The 26,366-nt window shown below is 45.1% G+C and overlaps 1 protein-coding gene across 1 annotated transcript in view; it reads right to left on the reverse strand.

Annotated features, from left to right (window-relative positions):
* The window catches only part of LAMC2 (laminin subunit gamma 2), a 52,686-nt gene that overhangs the window by 12,321 nt on the left and 13,999 nt on the right, over nt 1-26,366 (reverse strand). Inside the window, exons 2-14 of the mRNA XM_081025673.1 lie at nt 22,825-23,013; nt 15,747-15,882; nt 13,566-13,664; nt 11,234-11,370; nt 10,357-10,479; nt 9,250-9,439; nt 6,952-7,064; nt 5,765-5,983; nt 4,961-5,143; nt 4,081-4,326; nt 1,841-1,986; nt 757-913; nt 230-435 (exon numbers count right to left, since the gene is read on the reverse strand). Coding sequence (XP_080881799.1) covers nt 230-435; nt 757-913; nt 1,841-1,986; nt 4,081-4,326; nt 4,961-5,143; nt 5,765-5,983; nt 6,952-7,064; nt 9,250-9,439; nt 10,357-10,479; nt 11,234-11,370; nt 13,566-13,664; nt 15,747-15,882; nt 22,825-23,013 — 2,144 coding nt within the window. The remainder of the gene's footprint in view (nt 1-229; nt 436-756; nt 914-1,840; nt 1,987-4,080; nt 4,327-4,960; nt 5,144-5,764; nt 5,984-6,951; nt 7,065-9,249; nt 9,440-10,356; nt 10,480-11,233; nt 11,371-13,565; nt 13,665-15,746; nt 15,883-22,824; nt 23,014-26,366) is intronic.

The raw sequence follows: 26,366 nt of genomic DNA on the forward strand, positions 1-26,366 counted from the left end.
GGTCAAGATGAGGATATGGTGAGCAAGAAATGAATTAGGGAGAAGAACATAACGCAGTCAAGTGGGAAACTGCAGGAAACTAAAGACTACAACATGAGTCATAACTGTGTCAAGGGAGAAAAGTCGATCTGCCAGGTGAACCAGAAAACCTGAGAAACAGCCAGTGATGTCTACAGGTGGGTCTCCCAATACAGCTTTAAGTCTCAGACCCTAACCCAGCCCCACCTACCGTGTTGCGTAGGGAAGACTGGCTTTCCTCCAGGCTCAGGCGCATCTGAGTGACGAGCCTGCGAGTGTCCTGAACTCGGTTCTGATACTGACCACCCAGGGCCTGAATTCTCTCCACCGTCATCTTGAGGTCATCCAGGCGGTCCCGGTAGCTATTCTCTTGGTTCTTTGCCTTGGCCAACTGGAGATTGAGTGATCTCACAGCACCTGAACACCAACAGGAAAAAGGGAAGATAAGATCTTTCGAAGTCAGTATGGAGTGATCAAACATCACAGAGGGCTGAAAAAGTGACTTTGACTGGCTTATGCCAAAATGGGGGAAACCCAATAAATGAATGCATGCCACTGCTTTTTTTGTCACCACCATCCAGGTTCCAGGAGAAAGTCACAGAGAGTCCTTCCCCTTCTGCAAGGGCTGGGCAGACACCTGCTGAACCGACACCCACAGAAGAGTCTATGGCCTAGTATGGCAGTGCTTTCTAGGACTATGAGTTCTCTTCCATCTGAGGGGACATTGGCCTTCATCACCTTCTGAGATCTGGGCTTCTCTCAGAATGTCCTGCAGAGCCTGCTCAGCCCGCTGCATCCTGCTTTCCAGCTCTGTGTTTGGTACGCCTGCACCACCATCCTGAGCCTTCGAAATCAGGTCCTCCAGGCTCCGGAGCTGCTGCACAAACGGACCCATCTGAAACCGCACAGAACAGATGATGGCTGAATACCAGGTGCCTGGGGATATCAGAGTTCAGACTCTAGAGTCTAGCCTCTCTGAGTTTGAATCCCAGCGCCACTAGCTCTGTGACCTTGGGCATGACATTTTTCAAATCCGTAAGCTGGGGATAATGATAATATCTCAGGAGCTATAACTTGGACTAAGTGAGTGAATGTTTGTATAGTGCTTAGAACAGTGCTTCAAACAAAGGAAGTGCCATAGAGGGCTGGTTAAATAGATACATTTTAAAAATAGGTTGCATTTGCCCTGCGTTTGGGTTCTGTCTGGGCCCTTTCTTCCCCTCACACCTCACCCCAGCAAAGTAATATAGAATAATTAACGTCAATTTCATTCTTCTCTGGCATCTGAATGAGAAATTTCCAGAGGCCATTCCTGGTTCACTAGCCTTGACACCTGCTGGACTCCTCCCATCTTTTGTATGTTTATGTTTTTTTCATTCGTTGCACAATCACGTCGCTTGGAAAACCATCCTAGAAAGTGGCATATTATAGTGGAAAGAGCACTGAACTCAGAGTCAGGGGACATGGCGGAGAGTCTCGGTTCCACCTTCTGGCCACGTGACTCGAAACATTGCAAATCTTTTGAGACTTTGTTTGCTCAGCGAAAACTGAGGTCAGAATGCTTTTTTCCTCTCCACCTCGACTAAGTTATCATGAGTACCAAAGGGGACAATCTCTGCAAAGGGGGTTTTGAAAATTGTATATATAAGAACATAAACCTGAAGTATTATTACTGTGATACAGAATTGTTTAAATAGAGCAATTTTTAAAGAAAAAAATAGCCGTCCTCACCCCCATCCCCAGGAGACTAGGAGGGTCCTAGATCTCACAGAACCACCTAGTTGATACTTAAATATTTTACTCGTGGGGGTGAGGCACACACCTGAATCTTCACTTGATCATAACAAGCGGGACAGCTGGTCAATGCTGCGTGCTCACAGTTGAGGCCACCAAATCCTGGCTTACAAATGCAGCTGCCATCACTTCGGCACTCCACAGGCTCGGAGCCCACTGGGTTACAGTTGCAAGCTAGAGACAAAAGACAGACAAGTAGGAAACATTCCCGTCAAGCTAATTCCAGGGACTGGAGGTGTGGCAAAATAAAAGGAAGAGGCTCAAGGCAGCATTCATATTGTGTCATTGATTCATGTTGTGTTAGATTCATCTCTGGCTGAGGTCTCCAAGCACATTCTTAATACATATTGGTTTTAGGATTCATCTGACAAGCTTGTTTGGTGTGTGAGTGTGTGTGTGGGGATAAAGAAATATTACAACCTTCCATCCTTCTAGGTGGCACCTATTTTTACCCTCCTGTTAAATTGAAAGCCTGTCGGCTAGTCAGCAGGCACTCTGGCTTTGCTTACAAGGTGAAAAACATTTCTTCTGGGCCTATTATGTGCCAGATGTGGACCTCTCCCTCTATTTTGCAGATGAGGAAGATGAGCCCAGAGAGGTTAAGTAACTTGTCTGAGGTCACAGAGCAAGTAAATGGCCAGCGGGAACGAGAACTTGGAAAGAGCCAATGCTCTTCTCCTTCTGCCCTGCTGCCTTTGAGGTAGGAAATACAGTGTGAAAGCAATGCCTTTATTCATTCCATCAAATTGGTTGAGCACCTACTACGTGCCACATTATGTTCTAGGAGCTGAGGATACCACAGTGGGTGAGACATTGCACGAATGGAGTTTCAGGAATCCTCTGGATTGCTCTATCTTTGGTGCTCACAAAACGTTCAACACATAGTCATGTGATCACATTTGTAAGTGTACTGTCATCATTTGCTCATACATTTGTGTGTCTTCCTTATGAGCATGCGAGCTCTTTGGGAGCTGGGCCTGACTTATTCATCATTATAACCTTAGTATCGAGCTTCACATGGGGTACCTGTGTGATACTGACCCTTGAGTGAAGAAATAAATGTGTGGTCTATACCAGCCGGTGAAATCTCTATTAACAGTATCCAATAGCTGGAATTCATAGTTGACAATATACTTTCTCATATGCTGTTTTATCTTTGCAGCCACTTTGAGTTAAATATTATTCACCCAATGAGGACACTGGAGCTCAGAGAGATTAATTGGTACATCAGCATAGCACAATAGGTATGTTACAAAACTGGACTTGAACTCAGCACTGCCAGTGTTGTGTGGGCTCTTCCTATGTTTGGTACTTTCAAAGCACATCACAGCAAACCCACAGGTTGGGGTCAGGGCAGGGGAGATTCATGCCCCTGGGGAGCAGCCCCAGGTTGTGTAGATGTCCTCAGGCATTTCCCGGGGTGGCGACTCTGGTGTGAGTACAAGGCTCTGGGTTCCCTGCGCAGACCTCCTAGGGAGCCAGGGGTCTTCCAATCTGGGTCCCTAGAGCCACTCTGGACCTTATAATAAACAAGCTGAGTTCTGGGCAGCAGGCTGGTTGGGGACCTTTGTGAATAAGGGGTACGTCTGTGGGGCAGGTGAGCTCCCTAGAAATAAACTTGCCTCTTGAATGTAACCTGTGCAGAGGTTTGAAAGAAAGGCTGAGCAAGAGGACCTCTCTGCACATTCATGCTTTGATCGGAAGCAGCCCTAGGAATGTACCACGATAGCCGCTGCTTTGAAGCCGAGTCTCTTTAAGAGACTTTCTGTTAGCTTTCCATACATCAATTACACTGACTTCCTGAGAGGGTCTCTTAAACTGCTTTACAGCCCACCCCCCTCCCACCTCAGTTTGTTCAGGCTTAGTTTCGAGTCATTTATTACTCCCCTGTAAAAGGTGTGGCGCCACTTCCTTGCCAACCAGCCTTGGGACTGGGCAGAGGATTGTGGCTGCATTTTATCTCCTCTTCCACTTAAGAAGGTAAACCTGACCTTTTTCACTTCTCCCACTCAGCTTTAACCCATTCTGCGTCCTCTAGCTCTGCCTTCCAGCCCTGCTACCGGGGAAACTGGTCTTAGGGCCTTTGACACGTGAAAGGTCTGGGCTGTTCCTGGGCCAGCTGGTTAGAGAAACCAAAGTAGCATTAGGATATTAACTGCTGTTGTGCGTTCTTACACATGGACACACCTGCAAGCTTACGTACACATACACACACACACACACACACACACACACACCCTGACCAACCTGTCTGGCACACAGCCCTACCTCGACACTTGTCCACTGGATTGGGAGCCAAGGGGTCCCCAAAGTAGCCCACTTTGCACTGGTCACAGTGAACCCCGGCTGTGTTGTGGATGCACTTGAGACATCTGCCCGTCAGGTGGTCACAGTTCCCGGGGGCTCTGGGGTCCACATTGTTGTTGCACTGACAGGGCTGACAAGGCCTCACTGGGCCCCACTCCCCAAAGGGGTCCCCAAAGTAGCCATCGGCACAGAGCTCGCAGCGGGCACCTGGGGGAACAAATGAACAAGCCCCGTGGTCACCTATGGGCAACAAGCCCAGACCGCCTAGAAGTGGCCGCCTCTAAGGGTCTCCCACCTGGACCCCAGAACAATAGCCTCAGGAGCAGGCACCCAGGGCAAGGGGGTGGGTGGCTTTTGTCCCCAGGGGGTCATAGCAGCGCCATGCAGAGGCTTCCTGCCGCTCAATGACATGGTTGGGAGAAAGTCAGCCTTGGCAAATGCCCAAATGACAGAGCTTTCTTATACAGCTCTGTCTCTGCTGCTGAAGAATGAACCTTCTTTCAGACTGGCCAGCAGAGACATGGGACATGTGAAAAGTCACTAAGGTTTCCTTCTTTACCTTGGTTCATTTTTAAAACCTGAGTTATACCATGCATTTTGTCTGAAAACTTCATCTCCTAATCCCAAGCCTCCTAAAACAGCGTTAGACGTTTCTTCCCCGTGCTCTCTGCCCTTCCTCAATGCACTTCACCCCTCGGGCATCAGAATCGCCTTAGCTTTAGAATGAGCCCACTTAGATGAATCCCCAAGTACTTATAATTCCCTGGAAAATTCCTTGAAACAGAAGCTAGGTACTCGAATTCACGGCATGGGGACAGGGTGACGCAGGCGCTGGCCTCACCAGTGATCCCGAGGGGGCAGTTATTGCACACCACGTCCTCTGTCTCGGGCATCACAGAGCAGCTGAACCCATTGCGACAGGGACATTGCTTGCAGCTGCGGGGGTCACGCGGATCATTGTAGAAACCAATGGGGCAGTCGGCACACTCGATGTCAGGATTTTCATCCCCTGAGTAACAATCTCCTGGGAGGCAGAGGAAGAATGGAGGGAGGGACAGAGAAATGAACAGAGCAAAACTCTCCACTGACGTGTGGGGGTCAGAGCTTGGTAACTCAAAGCCTTCCTTTCTGAAGCTTTCTTCAAAGTGTGTGAGCACTGGCATTCACCTTTGCCCTCGTACCAACTCTAAACATGGCCACGAACCTGACTCTCACCCTCACTCTCCCATGCTAAGTAGACATACACTTCCTTTACTACCCAAAGCTTAACACCGGGTCCCCTGCCCCCACGGCCTGACACCATTTGTCAGCACATTCATCCAGGCCCTGACCCTGCCTTTGATCTCCCCATATAATTCTTGCAACTGGACACCAGCTCCCCCACCCAGCACTGAACCATGACAGCCATTTCCTGTAACCTAGCACCTTTCCCACAACCTTGTGGCATCTCCATAATGAAAAGGATTGAGTGTAATATAGCACCGTGCCCATCGTCCCTGACTCCAGCCCTCCTTGCCTTAATCCTTTCCCATCTCTGAAATGAGTGCAGGCACAGTCTTTCTTATACAGCTCTGTCTCTTCCACAGGAGACCCCCGTCACCTGGCTGCACCCCCAGCCACCTGGTCCAGGTGTCATGTCACTTACCAGTATCTGGATCGCAAGTGCCTCCCCCTTGGCAGTTACACGGAACACAGGTGCCCAAAGGCCCCAGTCTGGCTGAATCTCTTTTGTAGCCAGAAGCACAATCCTGGCAGAACTGTCCCTTGTACCCAGCAGGACATACACATTGTTCGACCCAGGGCGCTGGGGCTCCAGAGATGGGGCGGGCTGAAATCAGGGTCACGTTGTCAAGGTACCCAGTGCCTGCAATAGAGGGAACAGGTTCGAAGGAGCAAGGGTCTAAAGGTCAAAAAGGGTCAAAAGGTCTACATCAGGCCTCTCTTTGGATTTTGTTTTTCTTAACTATCAAAGACAGGTGGTGTTCCCTCATACAGCCATGCGTAGAGGTACAGGGGTCCATTGTGACGGAATGCACAGGCTTTGCTGTCACCAAAATCAGTTTAAATTCTGGCTCCACCCTCTCTAGCTGTGTGAATTGCGCAAGTCACATAACCTCTGCACAATGGTGTTTCCTCAGCGGCAGAAGAGCAGTAACACTGGGGTCTACCTCCCAGGCTGGTTGTGAACATTAAATGACACAATGCAAACGTTATAATGTGCCTGTCACCAAGTAAAGATTCCTCAAGTTGTGAGGAAACACCTTTTCTACTTCCCCCTCGATTCACTGCATTAGTGACATGGAAACAGTGCGTGCCAGCCATGCTCTCTTTTTATATGCTAAAAAGCTGAAGGAATTCTCATTTAAACCATTTCACCCGGGATTAGGAGGACCCAGCCTGTGAAGTTCAACAAAAGGAGTCAACAGAATACAGGCTAAAATCCAAACATGGTAGCATGGAGTATAATCCCCAAAGAAAAGCTACTCAAGGAATAAAGAGGGCTGTGTCGGCAACCCCATTTTCTAGGGGTTTTCTAAGGGAAAGTGCTCACTGGTTGCAGATAGGTTATCTTTTTCAAATAATCAGCTTTTAATCCGGAGAGTATTTTAGCAAGGCAGCATCATTCATTCCTCATGGGTGCTGACCTCTTTGTAGAGAAACATTCCTTTTTAATAACTTCTTCTAGAATGTAAAAGTTTAGACACGATCAGAGACTCTACATCCAACCTATCAGTAGTTTATCTACTTGTTGGGATAGCTGCACCTTAGAAAGCTGCAGCAAATTGAACCAAAACCTGAGAAGAGAGAAATTCATTTCTCCTAGTCACTTACTGTATTCTCCATAGGTAGCTCGGATCCGCAGAGCTGTCAGGTTCCTCAGTAACCTTCGGTACTCAAAGTAACTCAACTGGGGGCTCCAATGACTGCTTGGATGTTCATTTAATCTGCGTGAGTGTAAAGCAAAAGCTAAAAAATGAACTCTTTGAAAATCTTACCATTTGTATACCTCGATACCGATCATGCCCCTTTGCAGTCCTGCTTAGAGGGGAATGAAGGACCAGTAGCCATGTACGGGGAGCTTTCTCACTCCCCAGGGAGCTCACGCCCCGCAGCACGTGATGGAGGACATCCCAGTGTGGGAGCCCGAGCTCCAGGGGTTTGGCGTCCAGCGCTGCTCCAAGTCCTCGGAGACCACTTTCTATTCTTGGTCATGTCAAACCCAATATTAGAAACCTCTGAGTTCAGGACGCTCTCCTCCTCCAGAGTCACCATTCATCTGTGATTTTGTTGTGTACATGAGTTGTTCTCTGAGCACATTTCACTTACCCTTTTCAAAAGTCGGTTTCCACCTTCTACATTGTTCCCATCTAATCTGCCTTCATTTGGCATCATCGTGCCTCACTGCGTTCCACCACCAGCCCCTGCACTATTGTTTTGTACGTGGTTTTTATTTTTTTCCTGGAATACCTCTTCCAGGAACAGCCCTAACCCTTTTGTTTCATTCACTGATTCATTAAACAACAGTTTACTGTGTATTTGGTTTGGGCCAGAAGCTGTATGAGGATGAAAGACACAAAGACAACGAGGGTGAAGCAGCTCGCGTCCATGGAGGGGAGTCGCTAAACAAATAATGATGATACAATTCAGTGAGCTGTGGCACATGCACGCACAGGATGTCGTAGGAGCTCACGAGGTGACTGGAATTCCACCTGGGATTCTGAGAAAGCCAACGCAAAGAAAGAACCTATAAGCTGAATCTCAAAGAGTAAGTGCGCCAAGCTGAGAAAGTGGAGACAGGCATTGCAGGTGTGTGTATCACTGGAATAAGTTGTACTGGGTTATTCCAGTACACACGGTATGTGTGCTGTGGGTCTTCTAACTCTACTCCCCTGAGCTCTGCCCTGGCTTAGCCGCCAACAAGCCTCCCTTGAAGCACTGTGAATGTGTTCTGATGGTCCAGTTAAGGACCCTACCCAAACTGTCCTCCACACGGCATGTGCCCCAGCCTCCATGCCCGGTCGTGCTGCTTCTCCAACTCCGATTTCTCAATAGCTTTCCATCATCTTGCAGCAAGGACAAGATCTCAGCACCTTGATATGACATACAAGGCCCACCGTGGCAGGCCCTTTCCAGGCGTTTTAACCTAGTCTGTCCGTCTCCCCTATACGTGCTGTGTAGTAGCCATACATATCGCTTGCCAGTTCCCCCTGCATTACGCCTTTCCACATCCCCACATATATTTACATGTACAGATTGTCCTGATTTTGTCCCTAGGAAAGCCCGGTGCTTCTTTCTGTTCTCAGCCCACAAGCTGTCTCCTCTCTGAGACTTTCCCTGAGCCCACCAGGCAGAAGTTGGCACTCTTTCCTCTCCTCCCAAGTCTCCACGAACATACACACCACCAAAGCCGTTATGGGACTGTGTTAGGTTTGCTTTTTGACATATTCTAGATTCTACTAGACCAAGAGCTCTTGGAGGACAAAGACCATGTTTCTTCATTTTGATTTCCAAGCTGCTCATTAGGACTAAGCACTGAGAAGGCACAGCCCCCGTCCCAGACCTCCCTGTACCCACTATTCAAAATTCCCATTCTATAGAAAAGGCACAACCTCCTTAGAAACACGCGGGGCCGTCCAGGACGTCACCCCCACCTGTGTCTCTGACCTCACTTCTCGCTGTATTCCTCTCCCCCACTCCATGCTTCTCTCATGCTCAACTACCAGGAATGTCCTACCTCACAGAACTTCCTCAAGCAGGCTATTTCCTCTGCCTTGTTAACCTCTCCCCCTTTTCTTTCTTGAGAGAGCTGCTGCTCTCCACTCATCACCCCTTCTTGGCAAGTTTTCCACAATCACACCAACGCTGGTGAGTGGTGCCTACGCGTGTTCCAAACACTTGTGTCCACCGCGTCTCTCTCGTCCCTTACAGGCTACATGGTCCTCATCTGTTTATTTTTCTCTCCTGCTAGCCTGTCAGGGGCTTGAGGGCAGGAATCATGTCCTGTCCAGTACATAACACCATGACTGTTCCGTAAAAGGTGCTCAGAACAGCACGGAGACATCATGAATGACGGTTGGATGAGTGAACAAAGAAACCAGACTTCAACCACAGTACAGTCTCTCTTTTTACCTGAATGTGTAAGTCTTGGTGAGCCCACAAGGCAGTGTCTTGCCAAGCGGGATCAAGGGAGCTGTGATCCGTAGACCAGCACCTTCCAGGATCACGTCGTGGGTAGATGGGTGTCTGCCTCCCCTGTCCACGCGGTAGTCAAAAGACAGGCTTTGCCCATAGCTCACCTGTTGATTCCCAAGAAATTTGGCTGTGAAATAAAATTTGAAAAGATGAAGAGCCGTTGTGAAACTGGAAAAGCAAACAAATGAGCGAGTTTGCCCTGATGCTGGCGATTTCTGTCCTGGAGTCCTGGATTGCCCACCCCCTGCTGCCCCAAAGCACCATTCTCGAAGAGCCAGTTGGTGGCACTGGACATGGCCATAATGCTATTAGCTACAAAGGAGGGTTAGTTACTGAAATGTTAAAAGGGGCTCGTTATGAGACAATTCCATCTATTAGAGGATTCATAGTATGGCCCTATGACAGACCAATATGTAAAGATCCCAGGCATATCAGCAATAGTGCCATTTGTTATAGAAAGCTTTAGAGCTTACAGGATGATTTCAACAAGTGTCATCACATTTGATGGCAATGATCTTGGAGGTAGGTGTTATTATTCCCATTTCACAGCTCAGAGAACTGAAGTTTGGAAAGGGTAAGAGGGCAACTCACCCAAGAATCCCATGTCAGCTAAGGACATGAGCTAGAGATTAGAATTCTAGCCAGAGCTTCCCATCCAGCTTTTCTATATCACTCACTAATGCATATTTTTTTAATTTACCAGTGGTTAAAGCTTTGAGAAATGCCTTGGTTTTGCTTTTCCATCTTCTTAATAGACCCACAGATTTAACCACCATCCTTCTATCTTGTCTTGGTGGAAATTTAGAAACTTCCCATTGGATTAAAGTAGAAACCTCACCCCAGGTCTGACCACCTGGACACCCAATTCTGCTCTATTGGGCCACAACTTTGTCAAATTGGGCTGAAGCCCCAACTGTCCTCTGGAGACCCTACTGCCATGAACACTAAGTGATACAGTTTCCGTATTCACCAAGTCCATTTTTCTATCCTGACTTCCTGGTCTCATAAGTAGGCGTCTCTAGGACGAATACCACACATACATACCAGGGGCTACAAAATAGACAGGGTCTGATCGTCGTGCTGAGCTAAACACATCCCGATGGCGCTGTGACCAATGGAGCTTTGCAGGAGACCCATTTCTTTGGACAGCCTTCCAGCCATCAACATCTGGAACACAAATGAAACCACTCGGCATTCAGATAAACCATCTATTGAGATAAACAAGGCAAGACTTGCTTGCCAAAAAAATCCTAACAGTGAATAGCAAGTAGGGTTTTCTCACTATTTCCACACTCATGTACGGTCCTCAGAACTCCCCACACACCTCTCTGTTTGGGTCTCAACTCTACCCGCTCCCACACCACAGCTGTTTTGACTCTTGTAAAGAGTCGTTTGGATTTTTTATTTTATTTATATAAACAGGGTCTGGCCTTAGTGAGATAAGAGGGTCCAGCCTGTTTAAAGAGAAACTCAGAGTTGGAATCATCTCAGTCTCCCATACTTTTATGGTGCTTTGTAGCTTGGTTAACTCATTTCACAGAAATTAATTCATTTAATGTATGTGAGAACAGTCTTATTAGTGAATGTGAGTTCCAGGAAAACTCTCATAAACTCCTCATCCGTGATTCTATGTGGTTTTGAAACAGCTGAGTACGGGAAATGCAGGAAGAGGAAAGCCTGGTCTCTTTTTAGTTGTCCTTTTAAATTATTCATACACTGGGATGAGTGAAATGTTCAGCTACACTTTTTTCAAGACACCGGGTCTGCCTTATTGCCCTGTCAAAACAACGTACATTAAAAGCTAGAAGAGAATTGCTAAAGGTGACTTGCGGATCCCATCCCATACCTGCTGAGGGGGTTATCTGTAAGCAGAGCCCTATACAATGTCAACAACAAAATTCTAGAAAACAGAACACTTTACCTCGATGGAAGTCAGAGGTGATATTATGGACACTGTATTCCCCCGAGCTGTGGCAGCTGGCTGAATGCCCGTAGCAAAAACACTGGGTACAGCCCTCAGGGTTTCCCCCATCCAGGTGGTAGTAACCTGCTCGACACCTGCAGTGGCATTTTAGAAGTTGGGACAATATTATAGATTATTTCTTATTCCATATGGAGACTATGATCACTGATCTCCTCTCTCCTACTTGGACCTATTCATTCCCAGAGGTGGGAAATACTAAGTTGCACATACACCCTCATCTCAGACCACCTGGGGGACAATCACAGCCCCCCGCCAGTGAGCGAGCAAAGGGAACATGGGCTTCCTTTCCCTCTGGTAGAGTAGAATCATGTTTGAACCTTGGTAAGGGATTGAGTGGAGGTCACCTGGGTAAGACAGGGCAGGGTGGGGCAGGGATATGCAGAACTAGCCTTGTCTTGAGCAAGGGCTCCGTGGGGGCTAACGGGTGGCAGGTGGGGGCCAAGAAATGAAACAAATGCTCCAGCCTAGCACTCAGCTCTAATGATCCCTCCCCAGACCACTAGTTGCTGCCCGCAATCCCTGCCCCTTGTACCTGGGCTCCAGCCCCAGGGGCAGGGCCCGGGGAGGATATGACAAAGGGTGGCTGGAGGCTCTCTACAAAAGCACAGTGTAGGCTGTTGTTCCACCTCTTCTCCCATCTCCAGCCCACCAGTGGCTTCTCTGAGGACCGCAGCTGCCACACAAGTCCCAGGTGTTGGGGTCCCAGAGAAGAGGGCAAGGGAAGCTGGGGACCACTCGCTTTTTCTCTGTTCAAGTTAACTACGTCCTTCTATATGAAACAATGATAGTTTCAAGTATCATTTATTTAGCACTTATGATAGGCCAGGCACCTATATGTACTCTCTCATTTAATCCTCACTACCACCCTATGAGATAGGAATTGTTACTTCCAATTCTCTTAGATGAAGAGGCCAAGCCCAGAGAGGCTAAGCAGCTTGTTCGAGGTCATTCAGCTGGCAAGTGGCTGAGGCAAGATTCAAACTAGGGTATATCTGCATCTAAATCATGTAATCTAACCCACTGGCCCATGTACCAGGAGTATGTGCAAAATCACACAAAAGCCATTAGCTGTTATACTTCAGAGAACAGCTGGACATAAATAAGCATGGTTTTTATTTTGTACAGGACAAGGGTTGAAAAAAGTCATTATGGTTTCTATGGAGGAAACCTATAGATTAAAAGAGATTAAAAAACAAAGAAGGGAGGAGGGAAGAAAGGAATGAAGGGAGGGAGGGAGGGAAGAACGGAGGAGGGCAAAAGTCAGGAAGCGATTACCACAGAAGTTAGAATAGTGGTCACTTCTAGGAAGGAGGGAGGAGGTTGGTGTTGGGATGGCACCTTTTTTAGCAAAGGTCTTCATTTCATATAATCGGTGGTGCTGACAACATTTGTTTTATGTGGCTTTCTATGTCTACGTTATATTTTGAAAATGAAAATGTTTTCAAACAGTGACTCTTTTTTTAACCCTTCAGCTATGTTTCCCCACCCCCACCTCAGCAGCAAAGAACCCCCTGAAAGCGCGAGCTCAGAATGTGTGCAGACTGTCCTGTGCCCAGGTGGAAGCGATTGGCAGCATGCCCAAGAACTGCTTTCTTACTTGCAAGGAAATGAGGAAGAAACCTTTACCTTTGGGGCCAAACTCACAGCTCTGTGCTCTCAACCATCTCAGAGGAGGGCAGAGTTTTAAGTCTGAGCAGTTTGTACTTAAGGAATGACCTGCAGCCACAGCGGAGGGTGGATCTCTCCTTACTGGGCCACCTGCCCCAACATGGCATGGAGCCCAAAGAGCTCTTACACTTTCCCCTGTTCATGTGTGTGCATGCACTAACCATGCCATCCCTGGGCGGTTCCTTTTCTGCACATGATGGTTAAATGTGGCCATATGCTGTGAGGTTCCCTCTTACTAGAATTTTCCCAACATGTTCAATTAGGTCAGGCCTTTCCTGGGAGCAAGTTGGGTCATGTGACCTCATTATAGCACACCACTTTGTATGGGAGCACCTGGGAGGGGACTCCCTGGGGCCCTGTGCCTCTACCATACTACTAGAAACAGAGAAGTGGCCACAGCAAAAGCACAGAATCCAGTGAGATTTGGGGGCTCAGCTGTATTTTTTCCCCAAGCCTAGTTTTTGAGGATAGCGGGCAGGAAGGAGGTCATCAACATTTGGTAAGTGTCTCTTTTCTACAATTGCCCTCAGAGAATGGCTTCTCACGCTAGTTGCCAAGAGGCTCTCCCTGCTATATCTGGAGGGCGGCAGTTCACACAGACCTATCACAGCGCTCTCCAGTGACAGCTGGCTTGCAGACACAGCGGCCCGTGTCACAGGGCCCCGAGATGCCAGCTGGATCACAGTCACACTTGGAGTCTCTGGGAAAGAATAAAAAGAAAATTAGGGATGTGTTTCCAAATGGTTCACAACCATACACAGAAAGACGAAGTGCTCAGAAGCAAATGTCACCGACTTGAGCAAATCTTTCATTTTCAATGAGGCCTCCTTTCGCTATCCTTACCCCCACGCTAATCTCTCTCAGACCCTGTAAGGACTCATTTGTCTATGGTACTGCTATTCCAAGTGTGATCTGTGGGCGGCAGCCAGTCCAAGAACTGTTGGCTATCTACCCCGAAAGAGAGGAGGGGTTTTGTGTCAAAATGTAAACCCCATTCATCACGTAACTGTTTAGTTTGGTTGACTGGTTCAGTTGACTTTTTTTTTTTTAAACCATTTTTCTCTCTCTGTTGTTTAATTCAATGATGTTTGCTTTCATCCGGATTGATTCCATCTACTTGCAATTTTAGTTCATTTAGTTCTTTCTTTTGGTAACACTTTTATTGAGATATAATTCACCTGCTATGAAATTCGCCCACTTAAAAGTGTGCAATTCAATGGTTTTTAGTAGATTCTGAGTTGAACAACCATCACCACAATTCTAGAGTGTATTCATCACTCCATAAAAGAAACGCTGAGCCCTTTAGCAATCATGACCCCATTTCCTACCCTGAGCTCTAGGCTACCACTAAGTTACTTCTTGTCTCTATAGATTTGCCTATTCTGTACAATTCTTATAAATGGAATCATATAGTATGTGGCCTTTTGTGTTTGGCTTTTTTCACTTAGTATGTTTTCAAGGCTCATCCATGTCATGCCATGTATCAGTACTTCATTCTTTTTTATGGCAAATAAAATCCCATCATATGGATATACTACCTTTTCTTTACCCGGTCATTAGCTGATGAACACTTGGGTCGTTTCCACTTTTTAGCTGTTATGAACCATGTGGCTATGAACTTTTGTGTACAAGTTTCTGTGTAGACATATGTTTTCATATCTCTTAAGTATATACTTAGGGGTGGAATTGCTGAGTTTGGCTGATGTTTTTTGTTTTTGTGGGTTTTTTTGACAAGACTTTCTAAATGAAATCTTTCATTATTTAATTTTGGCTCTCTCTCTTTCTCTCGTGCCTCTCTCTCCTGTCTCTGTCTCTGTCTCTGTCTCTCCTGAAAGAGAGAGACAGAGAGAGAGAGAAGAGAGACATAGAGAGAGTAGAGAGAGAGAGGATTTTCGGGATCTGCGGGCATGAATAAGTTTGGATCTCATTCTGAGTGGAAAGGGGAGCTAACAGAGCTGCAAGCAGAGAAGCGATATGATCTACTTCATGTTTTTAAAGGATTACAAAAGGGACACTGGTCCTAGGGAAGAGTCTCTAAACATAGTCTAAAAGAGAGCAGAAGGCTGGAAGAGAGCAATCTATGGAAGGGCCCCAAAGATAAGAGATTTGGGACATTGACAACTAGAAGAGTACAAGCATGGCTGGAAGGCCATTCTCATACGGGTAGGGGCAGGAAAGTGGGCAAAGGGGACATGACTCTGCAGGTAGCCTTCCAGCTAATGGCTTCACTGCCACCCTCCCCCTCCTCTCAGCCATTCCAAAGCTCTGCCAGCTCTGCATTTCTGTAGATTGGTTATGTGATTTATAATGTATGCTCCCCCTTCTTCCAGAAAAGAGGGATAGACGATGCTTCAAACAAATGGGGATGAAAATTCTGCAGAAAAGTTCTCCTCCAAATTCATTTGGATTGAAACGAGTCTCAGGTTAGAATCTGAAGATCTTTTACCTCCATCCTAGTTCATCTAAAGGGGGGCAATTGTCAGGGTGAAGAATGTGGGCTCCAGAGCCAAAACTCTGGGCCTGAATATTAGGTCCACCCTCACCAGTAACACTGGGTAACTTATGTAACCTCGCACGGTGTACGTTTCTTATCTTTCACATGAGTATAATTCGAATCCCAACCTCTTAGGGTTATTGTGAGGGTTAAATGAGATAACCCACATGAAGTTCTCATAGCAGTGTTTGGCACACAGTAAGTCCTCGGGAAGTGTCAGTGGTCACTAATGTTCGTATGATTGCCATTATTCATGGCAGAGGCATCGTGGTGGGTGTAGGTGCTTACAGGAGCCTTTGGTCTTGGGTGCACCCGGCATCCGTGAGTGTGTGGAAGCCTGGCAGACATCGGTCACACCTGTCTCCTGTCACACCTGGCTTACAGCTGCACCGTCCAGAGCTGTCACATCGAGCGCTAAGAGAACCTATGATCGACAAGGTGGGGCAAGGAAAGAAGAAGAGAAAATATATCATTTATATGGTGTTGGGAAGCAATCGTCACCCTGTGGGAGCGCAATAAATTTTAAGTAATCACTGCCACCTGCTACTTCCAGCAATTCTCTCCCATCATCTGAGTCTGTATCTGCCCACTACGGACAATTCTGACAGCCAAGGATGTCTTCGTCTCGGAAAGAAATGGAAATGACTCCTGAAAGCATTGTCCTTTATATTTCTGCCTCATTTCAACATGAAGGCGCTGTGAGCTACTGCTTTGTAAAAGAAGTCTGTCAACTCCTTGAGGTCTCAAGTGGAAGGAAAATTTGTGAACGAGCATTATCGTCCTGCTCGAAGAGTGGGCATGAGAAAGTGAGCAGCAGGTCCCTTATTTCTGGTGGGAGAAAGCCATCTTTGAAGGGTCAGTGTCGGAATGGTGTGAATTTTTAAGAGTACAAAAGGTCTTGTAACCCAAAATATCTCCATCAACCTGGAAGAGTAGAAATTCTCATCCTTGGAGCCTCACTCTCATGAGGAAAGAAGCACCTGTATATCTCACCTGGTCTAGAGCACTAGAGACCTTATCCTGGGATTAATTTACAGGCGTGCTCTTCTTGTAAGTGAGTCCTCTCAGATTGAGTGTTGATGAAAGACAGAAGGTTCTCGGGATAACAAAAGGTGTCACTCTGGGCTCCAGCCTCTTCTCACCACCTCCCTTCTATCAGCCCAGTTCAAGCCTCCATCTTCTCTCACCTGAACCCCGCCTCTCACCCTCCTCCCTGCCTCCATCCTTACCTCCCTTCACTCCATTCTCTATATAGAAGCCAGAGTGCTCTTTTTAAGATGGAATTCAGATCATATGATTCATCCGTTTAAGTCCTCTAGTGGTTCCCCACTCTAATGCAGAACAAAATGCAGACTATATCCTGGCCCCCAAGACGCGATCTCTCTTACCTCATCTCCTAAGCCCAGCCCCCCTGTCTAGTCCTAGAAGGTGCTAAACTGCTTCCCTCCTCAGGGCTTCTGCCCTTGCTGCTCCGTGAGCCTGGAACGCTCTTGCCCCAGGGCGTCCTGAGTTGCCCATCCTCAGGTCTTGATTAAGGATCACTTCTCTAGCGAAATAGTCTCTGACTCACACATCTAAAATATCCATCCCCCTCCCACTCCAGTCCTCAGCCCTGCTTCCTGATGATGACTTCCGCACACGTTCCCTGCTGCGTCCCTAGACCCCAGACAGTGCATGCCACAAAGACGAGGCCCCCAAATCCACTGGATTAAAGCATGGCTGCCAAGAAAAAGGAGGGGGCTGTTGTGAAAGGACTTACGTGGGAGCCAAAGGTGAGGTGAAAGCTGGCTAGAAGTATGCCTCACCTACTGTAAAATTTCCCTGCAGCTGGCAAAATTAGCAAATAATCTGTAGATCTCAACTAAATATGATAATTAGGCTAGCCAGCCAACGGCACACTACACAGTTGCTTCTTTTTTCCTTCGAATTTGTTATCCTTCTGTGAACTTTTAATTCAAATCACTAATTCACTAGGAGAACTTTTAATCAAATCAATAATGGTATTGAGCCTGCGCCCATATAAAGACTTCTCACATTCCACCTGTGGAATATGAAATGAATCAGTCATCTTCACGGTTAGACTCTATCAAAGACTCCATGTCAACTTTGGAAGGCTTGAGGGGACCTCAATGACAATAGTGCAAGCTACATTTTTTGAGCACCCACGACATTTTGGCACTTTCTATATATTAGCTCGTGATATCTACTAGTAAATTCAAAGCTGACAGAAGGATTACAGATCCATTTGTGGATAATAGGGAACTACCAGGTCTGGAACCGTCAGACCTGCAGTTTAGAAAGACAACTTAGAGTAATCTGCAGGATGGCTTGGGGAGGGGATGACCGCAGGAGCCTGTGGGAGGAACGGTCTTGTGACATGATGGCCTCGAGTAGAGGAGTCTGGGGCAGAAGAAGAAGAAGAGGGAAACATTGGGAGAGCCACCATGGATGCAGAATAAACAGACTTTGGTGACTCTTGGGAAATGGATGATAGGGGCGGGGGTCACCTGGATGACACCAAGAGACCAGTGACAAAATGGAATGTGACGCTATTTACCAAAGAGAAGGGAACGGAGAGCTGGATCTCAGGTTAAATCAAGAGGAGATGGTGAGTTTAGTTTTGGACATAGTGAACTTGAGTTTCTAGTTGCATATTAAGGTGGAAATATTCATCTCGAGCTCATGGAAGAGGATAGAGATGAAGTTCTAGGAGCCATCAGCATGCAGTGTGAGTAGGAAGCATGAGATTACTCTGGGAGCAGACAGAGAGAGGGGGAAAGTGCCTTGGACAGAAGTGGAACCTCAATGATTAAGGGAAAGGGTGACCAGAGTGGGAAGAAGTCTCAGGACAGTGGAAGCCAAGGGAGGAGGGTTAAAGAAGGAGGAGTGCAGGAGAGTGTTCTGGGTCTAAGGTGAGAGAGCATTTAACAAGATGAAAATGAAGAGAAGCTCTCGGTTTGGCATTTAGACACCTCCACCCTCACTGCTTTATAGTCAGCAAACAGACTAAGAAGGAGAAATTTTTTGAATTACGCTCTGATAAGTAACATTAAACAGAACAAATCTCTCTTGAATACAATTTAGTTGTTTTTAGACTCAACCCCATTTGGTTCTGAGTCCCAGATCAACGCACATTTGTGTTAAAAATAACTAAATTGTATTCAAGAGAGATTTCTTGAATTATGCTTTCTTAGGTCAAAAGCATAATTTCCATTATGCTTAGGTCAAAAGCATAATGGAAATTATGCTTTTGACCTAAGAAAAGTCTTTCTACAGTAATTTCTCAGAAATGAATTAGTCCTACAAGATGGAGAAGATTATACTTTGCTTTTCAGTTTGGCCCACATAGTCCTAAATGGTACTCTACAAAACACCCTTCCATGGGGGATTCATTGTTACCTCATGAAAATCGGCATCCTGTGTTCAAAAGAATTTGGGAAATGGTACATACTAAATCTTTCAGAGATTTATAACATAATAGTACATTCAGTAGTCATGGAGCTTGTTTAATGTTTTAAAGCCAGTGGTTCCAAACATTATTTGACATTCTTATAGACAACACCTATTATTATCTTGAGGAACAGAGTGTTCCATAGGACATTATCTAGAGAATACAGCTTTAGAAGCTGGGGGTCATGCAAAGAGCCCAGCCTTTGAAGTCCAGCAGATTTCTCTTCAAATACCAGCTCTGCCACTTAGCTGTGTGTTCTTGGCAAATGGCTTACTCATCATTTCTTTTAAGAGGGGCTAACTACCTAGACCTAGTAGAGCTGTTTTAAGACTTTGAGTTAAACTATAAAAAGTGACAAATTCAGTATCTCATGCCGAGTAGGTGCTCAAAAAATGTAGTTTATACTGTTATCTCTAGGTCTCTTTCAAGTCTTGCAAAGTACACAGGCTTTTACTGTGAACATGACTACTTTATTTCATACTCCAAAACTTCCAAAATAATAGCACTGGGTTTTCAAAGTATCTCATTAATATAAAGACACTTGTCCCGATTCCTACATCACGAGCTACTTGTAGGGGCTGTGAACAGTTGGGTTTCAAGAACAGATAAAGAACAGTTTCCTGTTCCAACTTCGTGTCCCGGTGAACACTTTCAGGGCGTATGTAGATAAATCGTATACATGCATTTGCATATTCAGGAAGGTATTCTAAAATTATGAATATTTAAAATTTAAACCAGGAGAGTAATTTCCCTTTGAAAACCGTTTCAAAATATATATCCTTGCATTTTTAACATGGCTATTATTTAATCATTATATTTAATAGTAATTCAATAATTATTATTTAAGATATTTTAAATAACTCAAATGTTATAGTCTGAGTAATCCATCGTCGGGGTCATAGATGTGTAAAAAAATAATAATAAAATTAAGAGAACAAGTCCAATATCATTGATATCCATACAGATTTCAAGAATTTTGCAGAGGAAGAAACACACACGCACTTTGAATTTCAAAAGGTCTGCCAAAGGGTATCAGAGCTTATACCTGTGGTTACAAGAGTTGAAGGTAATGCAACCTGATGGCTGAGCTCACAAAGTCATCATCTAAAAACGAGCCTAGTTGCTATATTTGTGAGACATTGATGTGAAATCCAAATCTGTGACCAATTTGGGGATTATGATTGCTGTTGGCTTCATTTATTAAACATGGAATGATAGCATTTTTCGTAAGCTGCATTCTTCTGCGCTTGAAATTGAACATATAACCAATTTCCTTGTGAGGTTATCATCTGAAAGTGATAACCGGTTGATTAGGAGACTGGGAAATCACACAGGGAATTAAACTTGTGCCACGGGTTTAGTGATCTGTGTGGCAGACTTATCGTAGGAGGTGGCACATGGAGGGAAGAGGGTATGCCACCAAGATGCTACTCAACCCGGGCAGCTAGGCTTCAGGTCCTTCAGCTCTGTAATGGTGGGTGGAGAGTGCTCATACTTACATAAAGAAGACAGTCTGTGAAAGTGTTCTGGAAAAGTATAAAGCATTACCCAGATCGTAGGAGATATCACAAAGGTTTTCCTGGATATCTAATTATCTGCTGTTGGGTATAAAAGGACACCATTCTGATTTTTTTCCTTCCTACGGAAGGAGTAAGAGGGAATAGTTCTCGATCAGAACACTTAGATTACAATGTTAGTGCTTATATTTGCTTGCGGGGAGACTTCAGGCCATGCATTAACTCTTCTAGTCTCAGTTTCCCCACTGTTAAAAAATATTTGAAAAATTCACTGCCAATGTCAGGATGATAACAATAAATAAAATGTTATTAAATAGTTTCAGACCAAATATATGGCCTTTACAAGGCTTCTTTCTATGCCCGAATATAATTTTTTAGAAAGCCAGCGTTCCAGGGGATTAGGACCCTGACCTCTGTTGTAATAAGAAAAACAATGACATCAGTTTATTGAGTTGTCTACCATGTGTTACCAAACATCATTTTATCCTTACATGATCCCGTGATGTAAATAGCATGAATATCCTTTTGCAGATGAGGACACTAGGGTGGCCAGGGGTTAAGGAGCATGCCCAGAGCGACACAGCAGTAGTGGTAATACCAAGATTTGAACCCAGCTGTCTGACTCCAAATCCCATATTATGATCCCTGATCAGCACACCTGGGGCTGGAACTCACATAGCTCTACCACCTTCCACTGGTTTCTTTGCCTCCCTCTCTAAGCCTCCACCACTTCATTTGAAAACTGGAAATAATAGCACCCTCTTCATAACGCTATTTGTGAAGATGAAATGAAATGCTACATGAAAGCATCTAGAAAAGTGCCTGGCACAGAGTGAGCAAGTAAAGCATGTTAGCTGTCATACAAGATAGAAGTCATTGCTAGGCTCCACCACTTCCTACCACCAGCCTGATCACACTGAGTCTGGGATAGTTGTTCCCCAAAGAAAAGAAAGAGCCAGACTCGTCGTTGCTGGGTGGGCAAAGGACAACACTATGAAAAGAAGAGATGACTTGGTAAATCCTTCATTACCATCTCTCTTTGCTAAGCTGCGGGCTGACCTTGTCTACTCAGAGACTAATAACCTTGTCTTCAGGCCAGGCTTTCCAGCTGAGGCAATTACACTTCTAATTATATCCTCACTGATCATTTGGCTGATCAGTGACTCACACTGAAGCCGCATAACCTAAGGGGAGTGGGCTCTTCAGAGAGGTTGAATGCCCATCAAAATGGAATAATTTTTCTCTTAGTTTTTCTTTATGAAGTTCTTCGATTCATGTGGAGACCGGCTAAATCCAAAAGATTCTGGGTGCTGATTCTACCCCACAAGGCTGAGCAAATCTGACTCAAACCACATTGTAACAGCAACTCTGGTGATTAGGGAAGTGATTGCTGAGATATGAGTCTGTATCACCACAGGGTCACCCCAATTTTCTCTAAGACTCCCCAACACACTCCACCAGCAACTCATGGCTGGACCAAAACCTGCCTGTTTTTAGATTCTTTCAGCTGCTGCTATGAATTGGCCCCATGGAACTACACTGAATCATGGCCATGTACTAGGCTATACACTTTAGGCAGGTTGATATTTATTTTATTATGCTATTAAACACTTTCTAGCAAAGACATGAAAGAGATACGGCCAAGATGATAGACAAATAAAGTAGTACTAAAAAAAAACAACCTCAATTTATTTAACAGAACTACCTGTCTCTCCCTCTTTATTTTTACTAACTTGTTTTTACTGTCTGCCCACGATGAATATAGCACAACGTGTGCCCCAAATTACCTACAGTTCTGGGTAATACTGTTAAAAAACAAACAAACCAAAGAGCCCTTCTATGAACCAGCCACCCTGTTAGGTGCTTCTATTTGTTAATTCTATTTTTTCTTGTTAACAACCTTATGAAAGACTCTACTCTGTCCATTTCTTTGCCCCTGTCTTCTATTAGTACCACTTGGTAGTGCCAGCAACTTCTCCAATCCTTTATTTTAGCACCTAGCACAGCGCCAGAAACAGATCTCTCTAATCCCTTATTTTTTGAGAGGTTGGTCAAAGGGATGGTTATGGATATGAGGAACTATCCTTAGAAGAGCGCAAGCTTCCTTTGTCCCTGGGTCAAAGATTGTCAACTGCCAGGAAAAGTAATCCTGTGCCTCTTGGTACCAGAATTTAAGCCATTGTGCCCTAAAGACCCCAGCTGGTTCCTACTACCTACACTTCAGAAAAACATGTTTCTTTTCAGGTTGAAATTGATCAAGAAGACCAGTGTCTGGTCGGTTCCCAATTGTTCTAGAAGTTGAACACTTTTCTCTTGGCCTGCTTGTTTCTTTCTCCCTCCCTTCTTTCTTCCCTCTCTCTATCCTTTTCCCTCTTTCTTTACCCTTTTTCCCAACTACCTTTGGAGTTACAATTGCAGGGTAAGCAGCGGTCTCTTTCTCTGTGTCGGTAAAATCCTTCCTTGCACCTCTCACAATGAATGCCATCAGTGTTGTCATTGCAGTTGAGGCAGCGGAATCCATTTCCTGTCTGCCTGTGAAGTTCCTGATCAAAGATGCATTGCCGGGACTTCCCATTGCAATCACAGACTGGGGGGGGAGGAAAAGACATCGTTAGCAAAAAATGCAGACACAATTCTCCCAGGTGTTTTATTATTATTAATATGAATTATGCATGGGGTACTATATAAATCCCAACTATTTGATAGAGTAAAGTAGGCGAGTGACATGGGCCGGGTAAGGGCTATGACAGTTCTATCTTCACCGAAAGGTAGCAGCGGTTATGCAGGGCTGGTAGGGTGTGGCCTGGGAGAGCATGGATTCCGGGTTACCTACTGTACAGTTCTTCAAGAGAAACCAAAAATCTGTGTTTTTATGTGAAAATTCCTGAATTGAATATTTGCAACAAGTTCATTTTTAAAATCCCATGCAACCCCATAAAGTCGATGGCTGGAGAAGATGTAAGGACTGCCAGCATGTACATGGTGGCACAGCTGCCCAACAGCTGATGGTGTCATCTGGACAAGACATACAACATCTGCTCTTCCCCTAATGGTCAAGGCTTAGTGAGGAGCTAATACGGCTCTCTGGACCAGTGTCTCCTCCCCCACTCACTGCCTTGCATGTCCCTCCCAAAGCCAGGTATCAAAGAGAATCATGAAGAATAACCTTTCCCGAGTGTCTAAGAAAGTTTACTCTGTGGATATTCCAGAGACTCATGGAGTGACATCTCCATGTGGGACCTAAACAGCCCATTAGGCAACACACAGAAATACTTAGCATAGTACCTGGCACACACACAGCAGATGCTTAAAAACTGTTTCGGTCACTGTTTAGAAGAGAAAGATGATAAGCTTTGAGGTTAAAAAAGAATGGATCAAATATCAGTTCTGCTATGTTCTCAGGCAAATCACTGGAACTCTCTGAATCCTGACTCCTCTTATAAAGGTACGTGGCTTTATCTGTCTTCCTGGATTGGTGAGAGGATCCCACTAAGAAAAGAATACCAAGTCCTTCATCTACGCTATTTTATCCCTGACCCACATAGACAGGCATTGCCTCAGAAGTGAAAAATGCAGCTCTGAAAGGTTAAGTAATTTGGACCCAGTGGAGAGTTGGGATTTGAACCTCTCAGATGCCAAATCCACTTTCTTTCCATTAGGCACACTGTGTCCACTGACCATGCACCCCTAGGGAGAGCCTGTTTCTGGAAGTGCCTAGGGCCATGCCTTACCCAGCGTACTGAGAATAAAGTCAGCAAATGTGCCAACACGTACGGGGCCGCTACCCTTTGCAAGTCGTGTCAGGCTCTGAAGGCACTAAGGTGACCACATAAATCTTACCATGTTTCCCTGAAAATAAGACCTAGCCGGACAATCAGCTCTAATGCGTCTTTTGGAGCAAAAATTAACATAAGACGCGGTATATTATATTATATTAATTATATTATATTATAGACACGGTCTTATGTTATAGTAAAATAAGACCGGGTCTTATGTTAATTTTTGCTCCAAAAGACACGTTAGAGCTGATTGTCTGGCTAGGTCTTCTTTTTGGGGAAACACGGTATGAGCTTTCTAAGTGACTTCCTTGCAACAACTCCTAAAATTCTCTCTTGCTATTTGGATGCCATCTAATCTAGTGACAGTCAATTAACATCAATCCAGAGCCCCACTCTATTTCTAGGACTTGACATACGTCAGCTCACAATAACCCTTTCACATGGGTTTTATTATCCCCATTTAACAGAAGCAGAAATAAATGCTTAGAAGGAGTGGGTATCTTGCCTACAGTCACACACCTGCATGGTAAAGACACAATCTCCTCCCAGGTCTGTCCAAATACAAAGCCCTTACCTTTCCATTTCATCCCTGCTTCTCAAAAATCTGGTTTACCACTGCACATAGGCATTCTTTTTATAAATTCAGCCCCCTCTCCAATCCTTGCTAATCTAGTACGATCTCCTATTTCTCTTTAGAAGCACTGGTTGTTGCAAATGATTTTTTATGGAGTTTCAAATCTGCCTTCTTCCTTGTAATTTTTACCATTTTGTTCTTGTTCTTCCCTGGAAAACAACACACAAACACACACACACACACACCTCCTCTCCTCTTCATTTACGTATTTATTTATCAGATATTGACTTCAGACATTGTTTTACAAGGCACTGTGCCAAGCAAGCCTTTGAATATCTGAACATAGTATAATAACTATAGCATCTTCCTGCTTAGTGTTCTTCAGGTTAAACTGGAGACCTGTCACCTCCAAGCCTTTCAACCATTTCCTATGTCATGATTTCAAGATTCTTCTTGATGACGCTCCTAGGAGCAAACTCTAATTTTCAATATATTTCTTAAAACGACCAGAATTTATTACAGTACTTCAAGCATGGTTTGAACAGCTCAGCTCACAACAAGGCTAGATATTATAATTCCACGGATGCAGCCTAACATTTCATTAAACTTACAGCCTATTAAGTTTGCACTCAATTCAAACTCCCAGGGCTTTTTCACAGTACTGGAGCCAAGGCGAATCTTTCCCAATGAATGTTTGTGTAACTGAGGTTTTTGGATCTCAAACAGATGTGGCACACAGCTGTCATGTGCTGTGAAATTTCTGCTGAGTACACCGTTAGGCATGCCTAAGAGCTAAATTCACCAACCAACGACCCATGTGTAGTTACTTAGCTGGATTACACAGACAGCTAATGCCCTCTCTGCCCTGGGTAACTTTGTGAAGCAATCTTAAAATAATTACAAACTTTTCATTGTGCCTTTCCCAGTCAGAAAAAAATGTTTTTCTGGTAATAGTTAATTTCAGAAGGACAGTTCATGATCTATTTATTTAGAGCAATATTTTTAAAATAGACAACCTTGTCTTTGTTTTACCATCTCCTACTCCTTCTGTCCTTTCTCCCTCAAAGCTCTACTCTGAAAGAACTGTGTTCTTCCTCTAAATTCATAGCCTTCCCTGGAGATGCATTATAGTTCCAGCATGGGAGGTCTTCAGCCAGCATCTCCACTCTGGAACTTGCCCAACAGGTTAGAAACTTATTGCCAGTCTACCCTCTTCTCTCTCAAATGGGTTTCTATTAAAGCTAGGGGTTATGTTGGCTGGAGTGAGAGGACCCAGGAGCCTCCTGTCTGCGGAGTGTATTGGCTTCCTGTGTTTGCTTTATGCAAGAATTCCATGAAGACTCTAGCTCCAGCCTTGTCTGCAGGAGTTTGAAGTTACCAAGCTGCGCTCAGCTCAACACTTGGCTGCATTGCACTTAGCTCAATACTGAGTCTTCCAAACACTCACACCCAGAGGATGAGAGGAGACAGTTTGCCCTTTTGTCCGGAATGATCCTTTTTGTCACGATACATTTGCAACATGGTCTCTCTCAGATCATCTCCCACATTTAGACTAACTTCCCTAAAAACAATTATTACTCATTCGCA

The sequence above is a fragment of the Rhinolophus hipposideros genome, assembly GCF_964194185.1.
Source record: "Rhinolophus hipposideros genome assembly, chromosome: 19".
Classification (NCBI taxonomy): Eukaryota; Metazoa; Chordata; class Mammalia; order Chiroptera; family Rhinolophidae; genus Rhinolophus; species Rhinolophus hipposideros.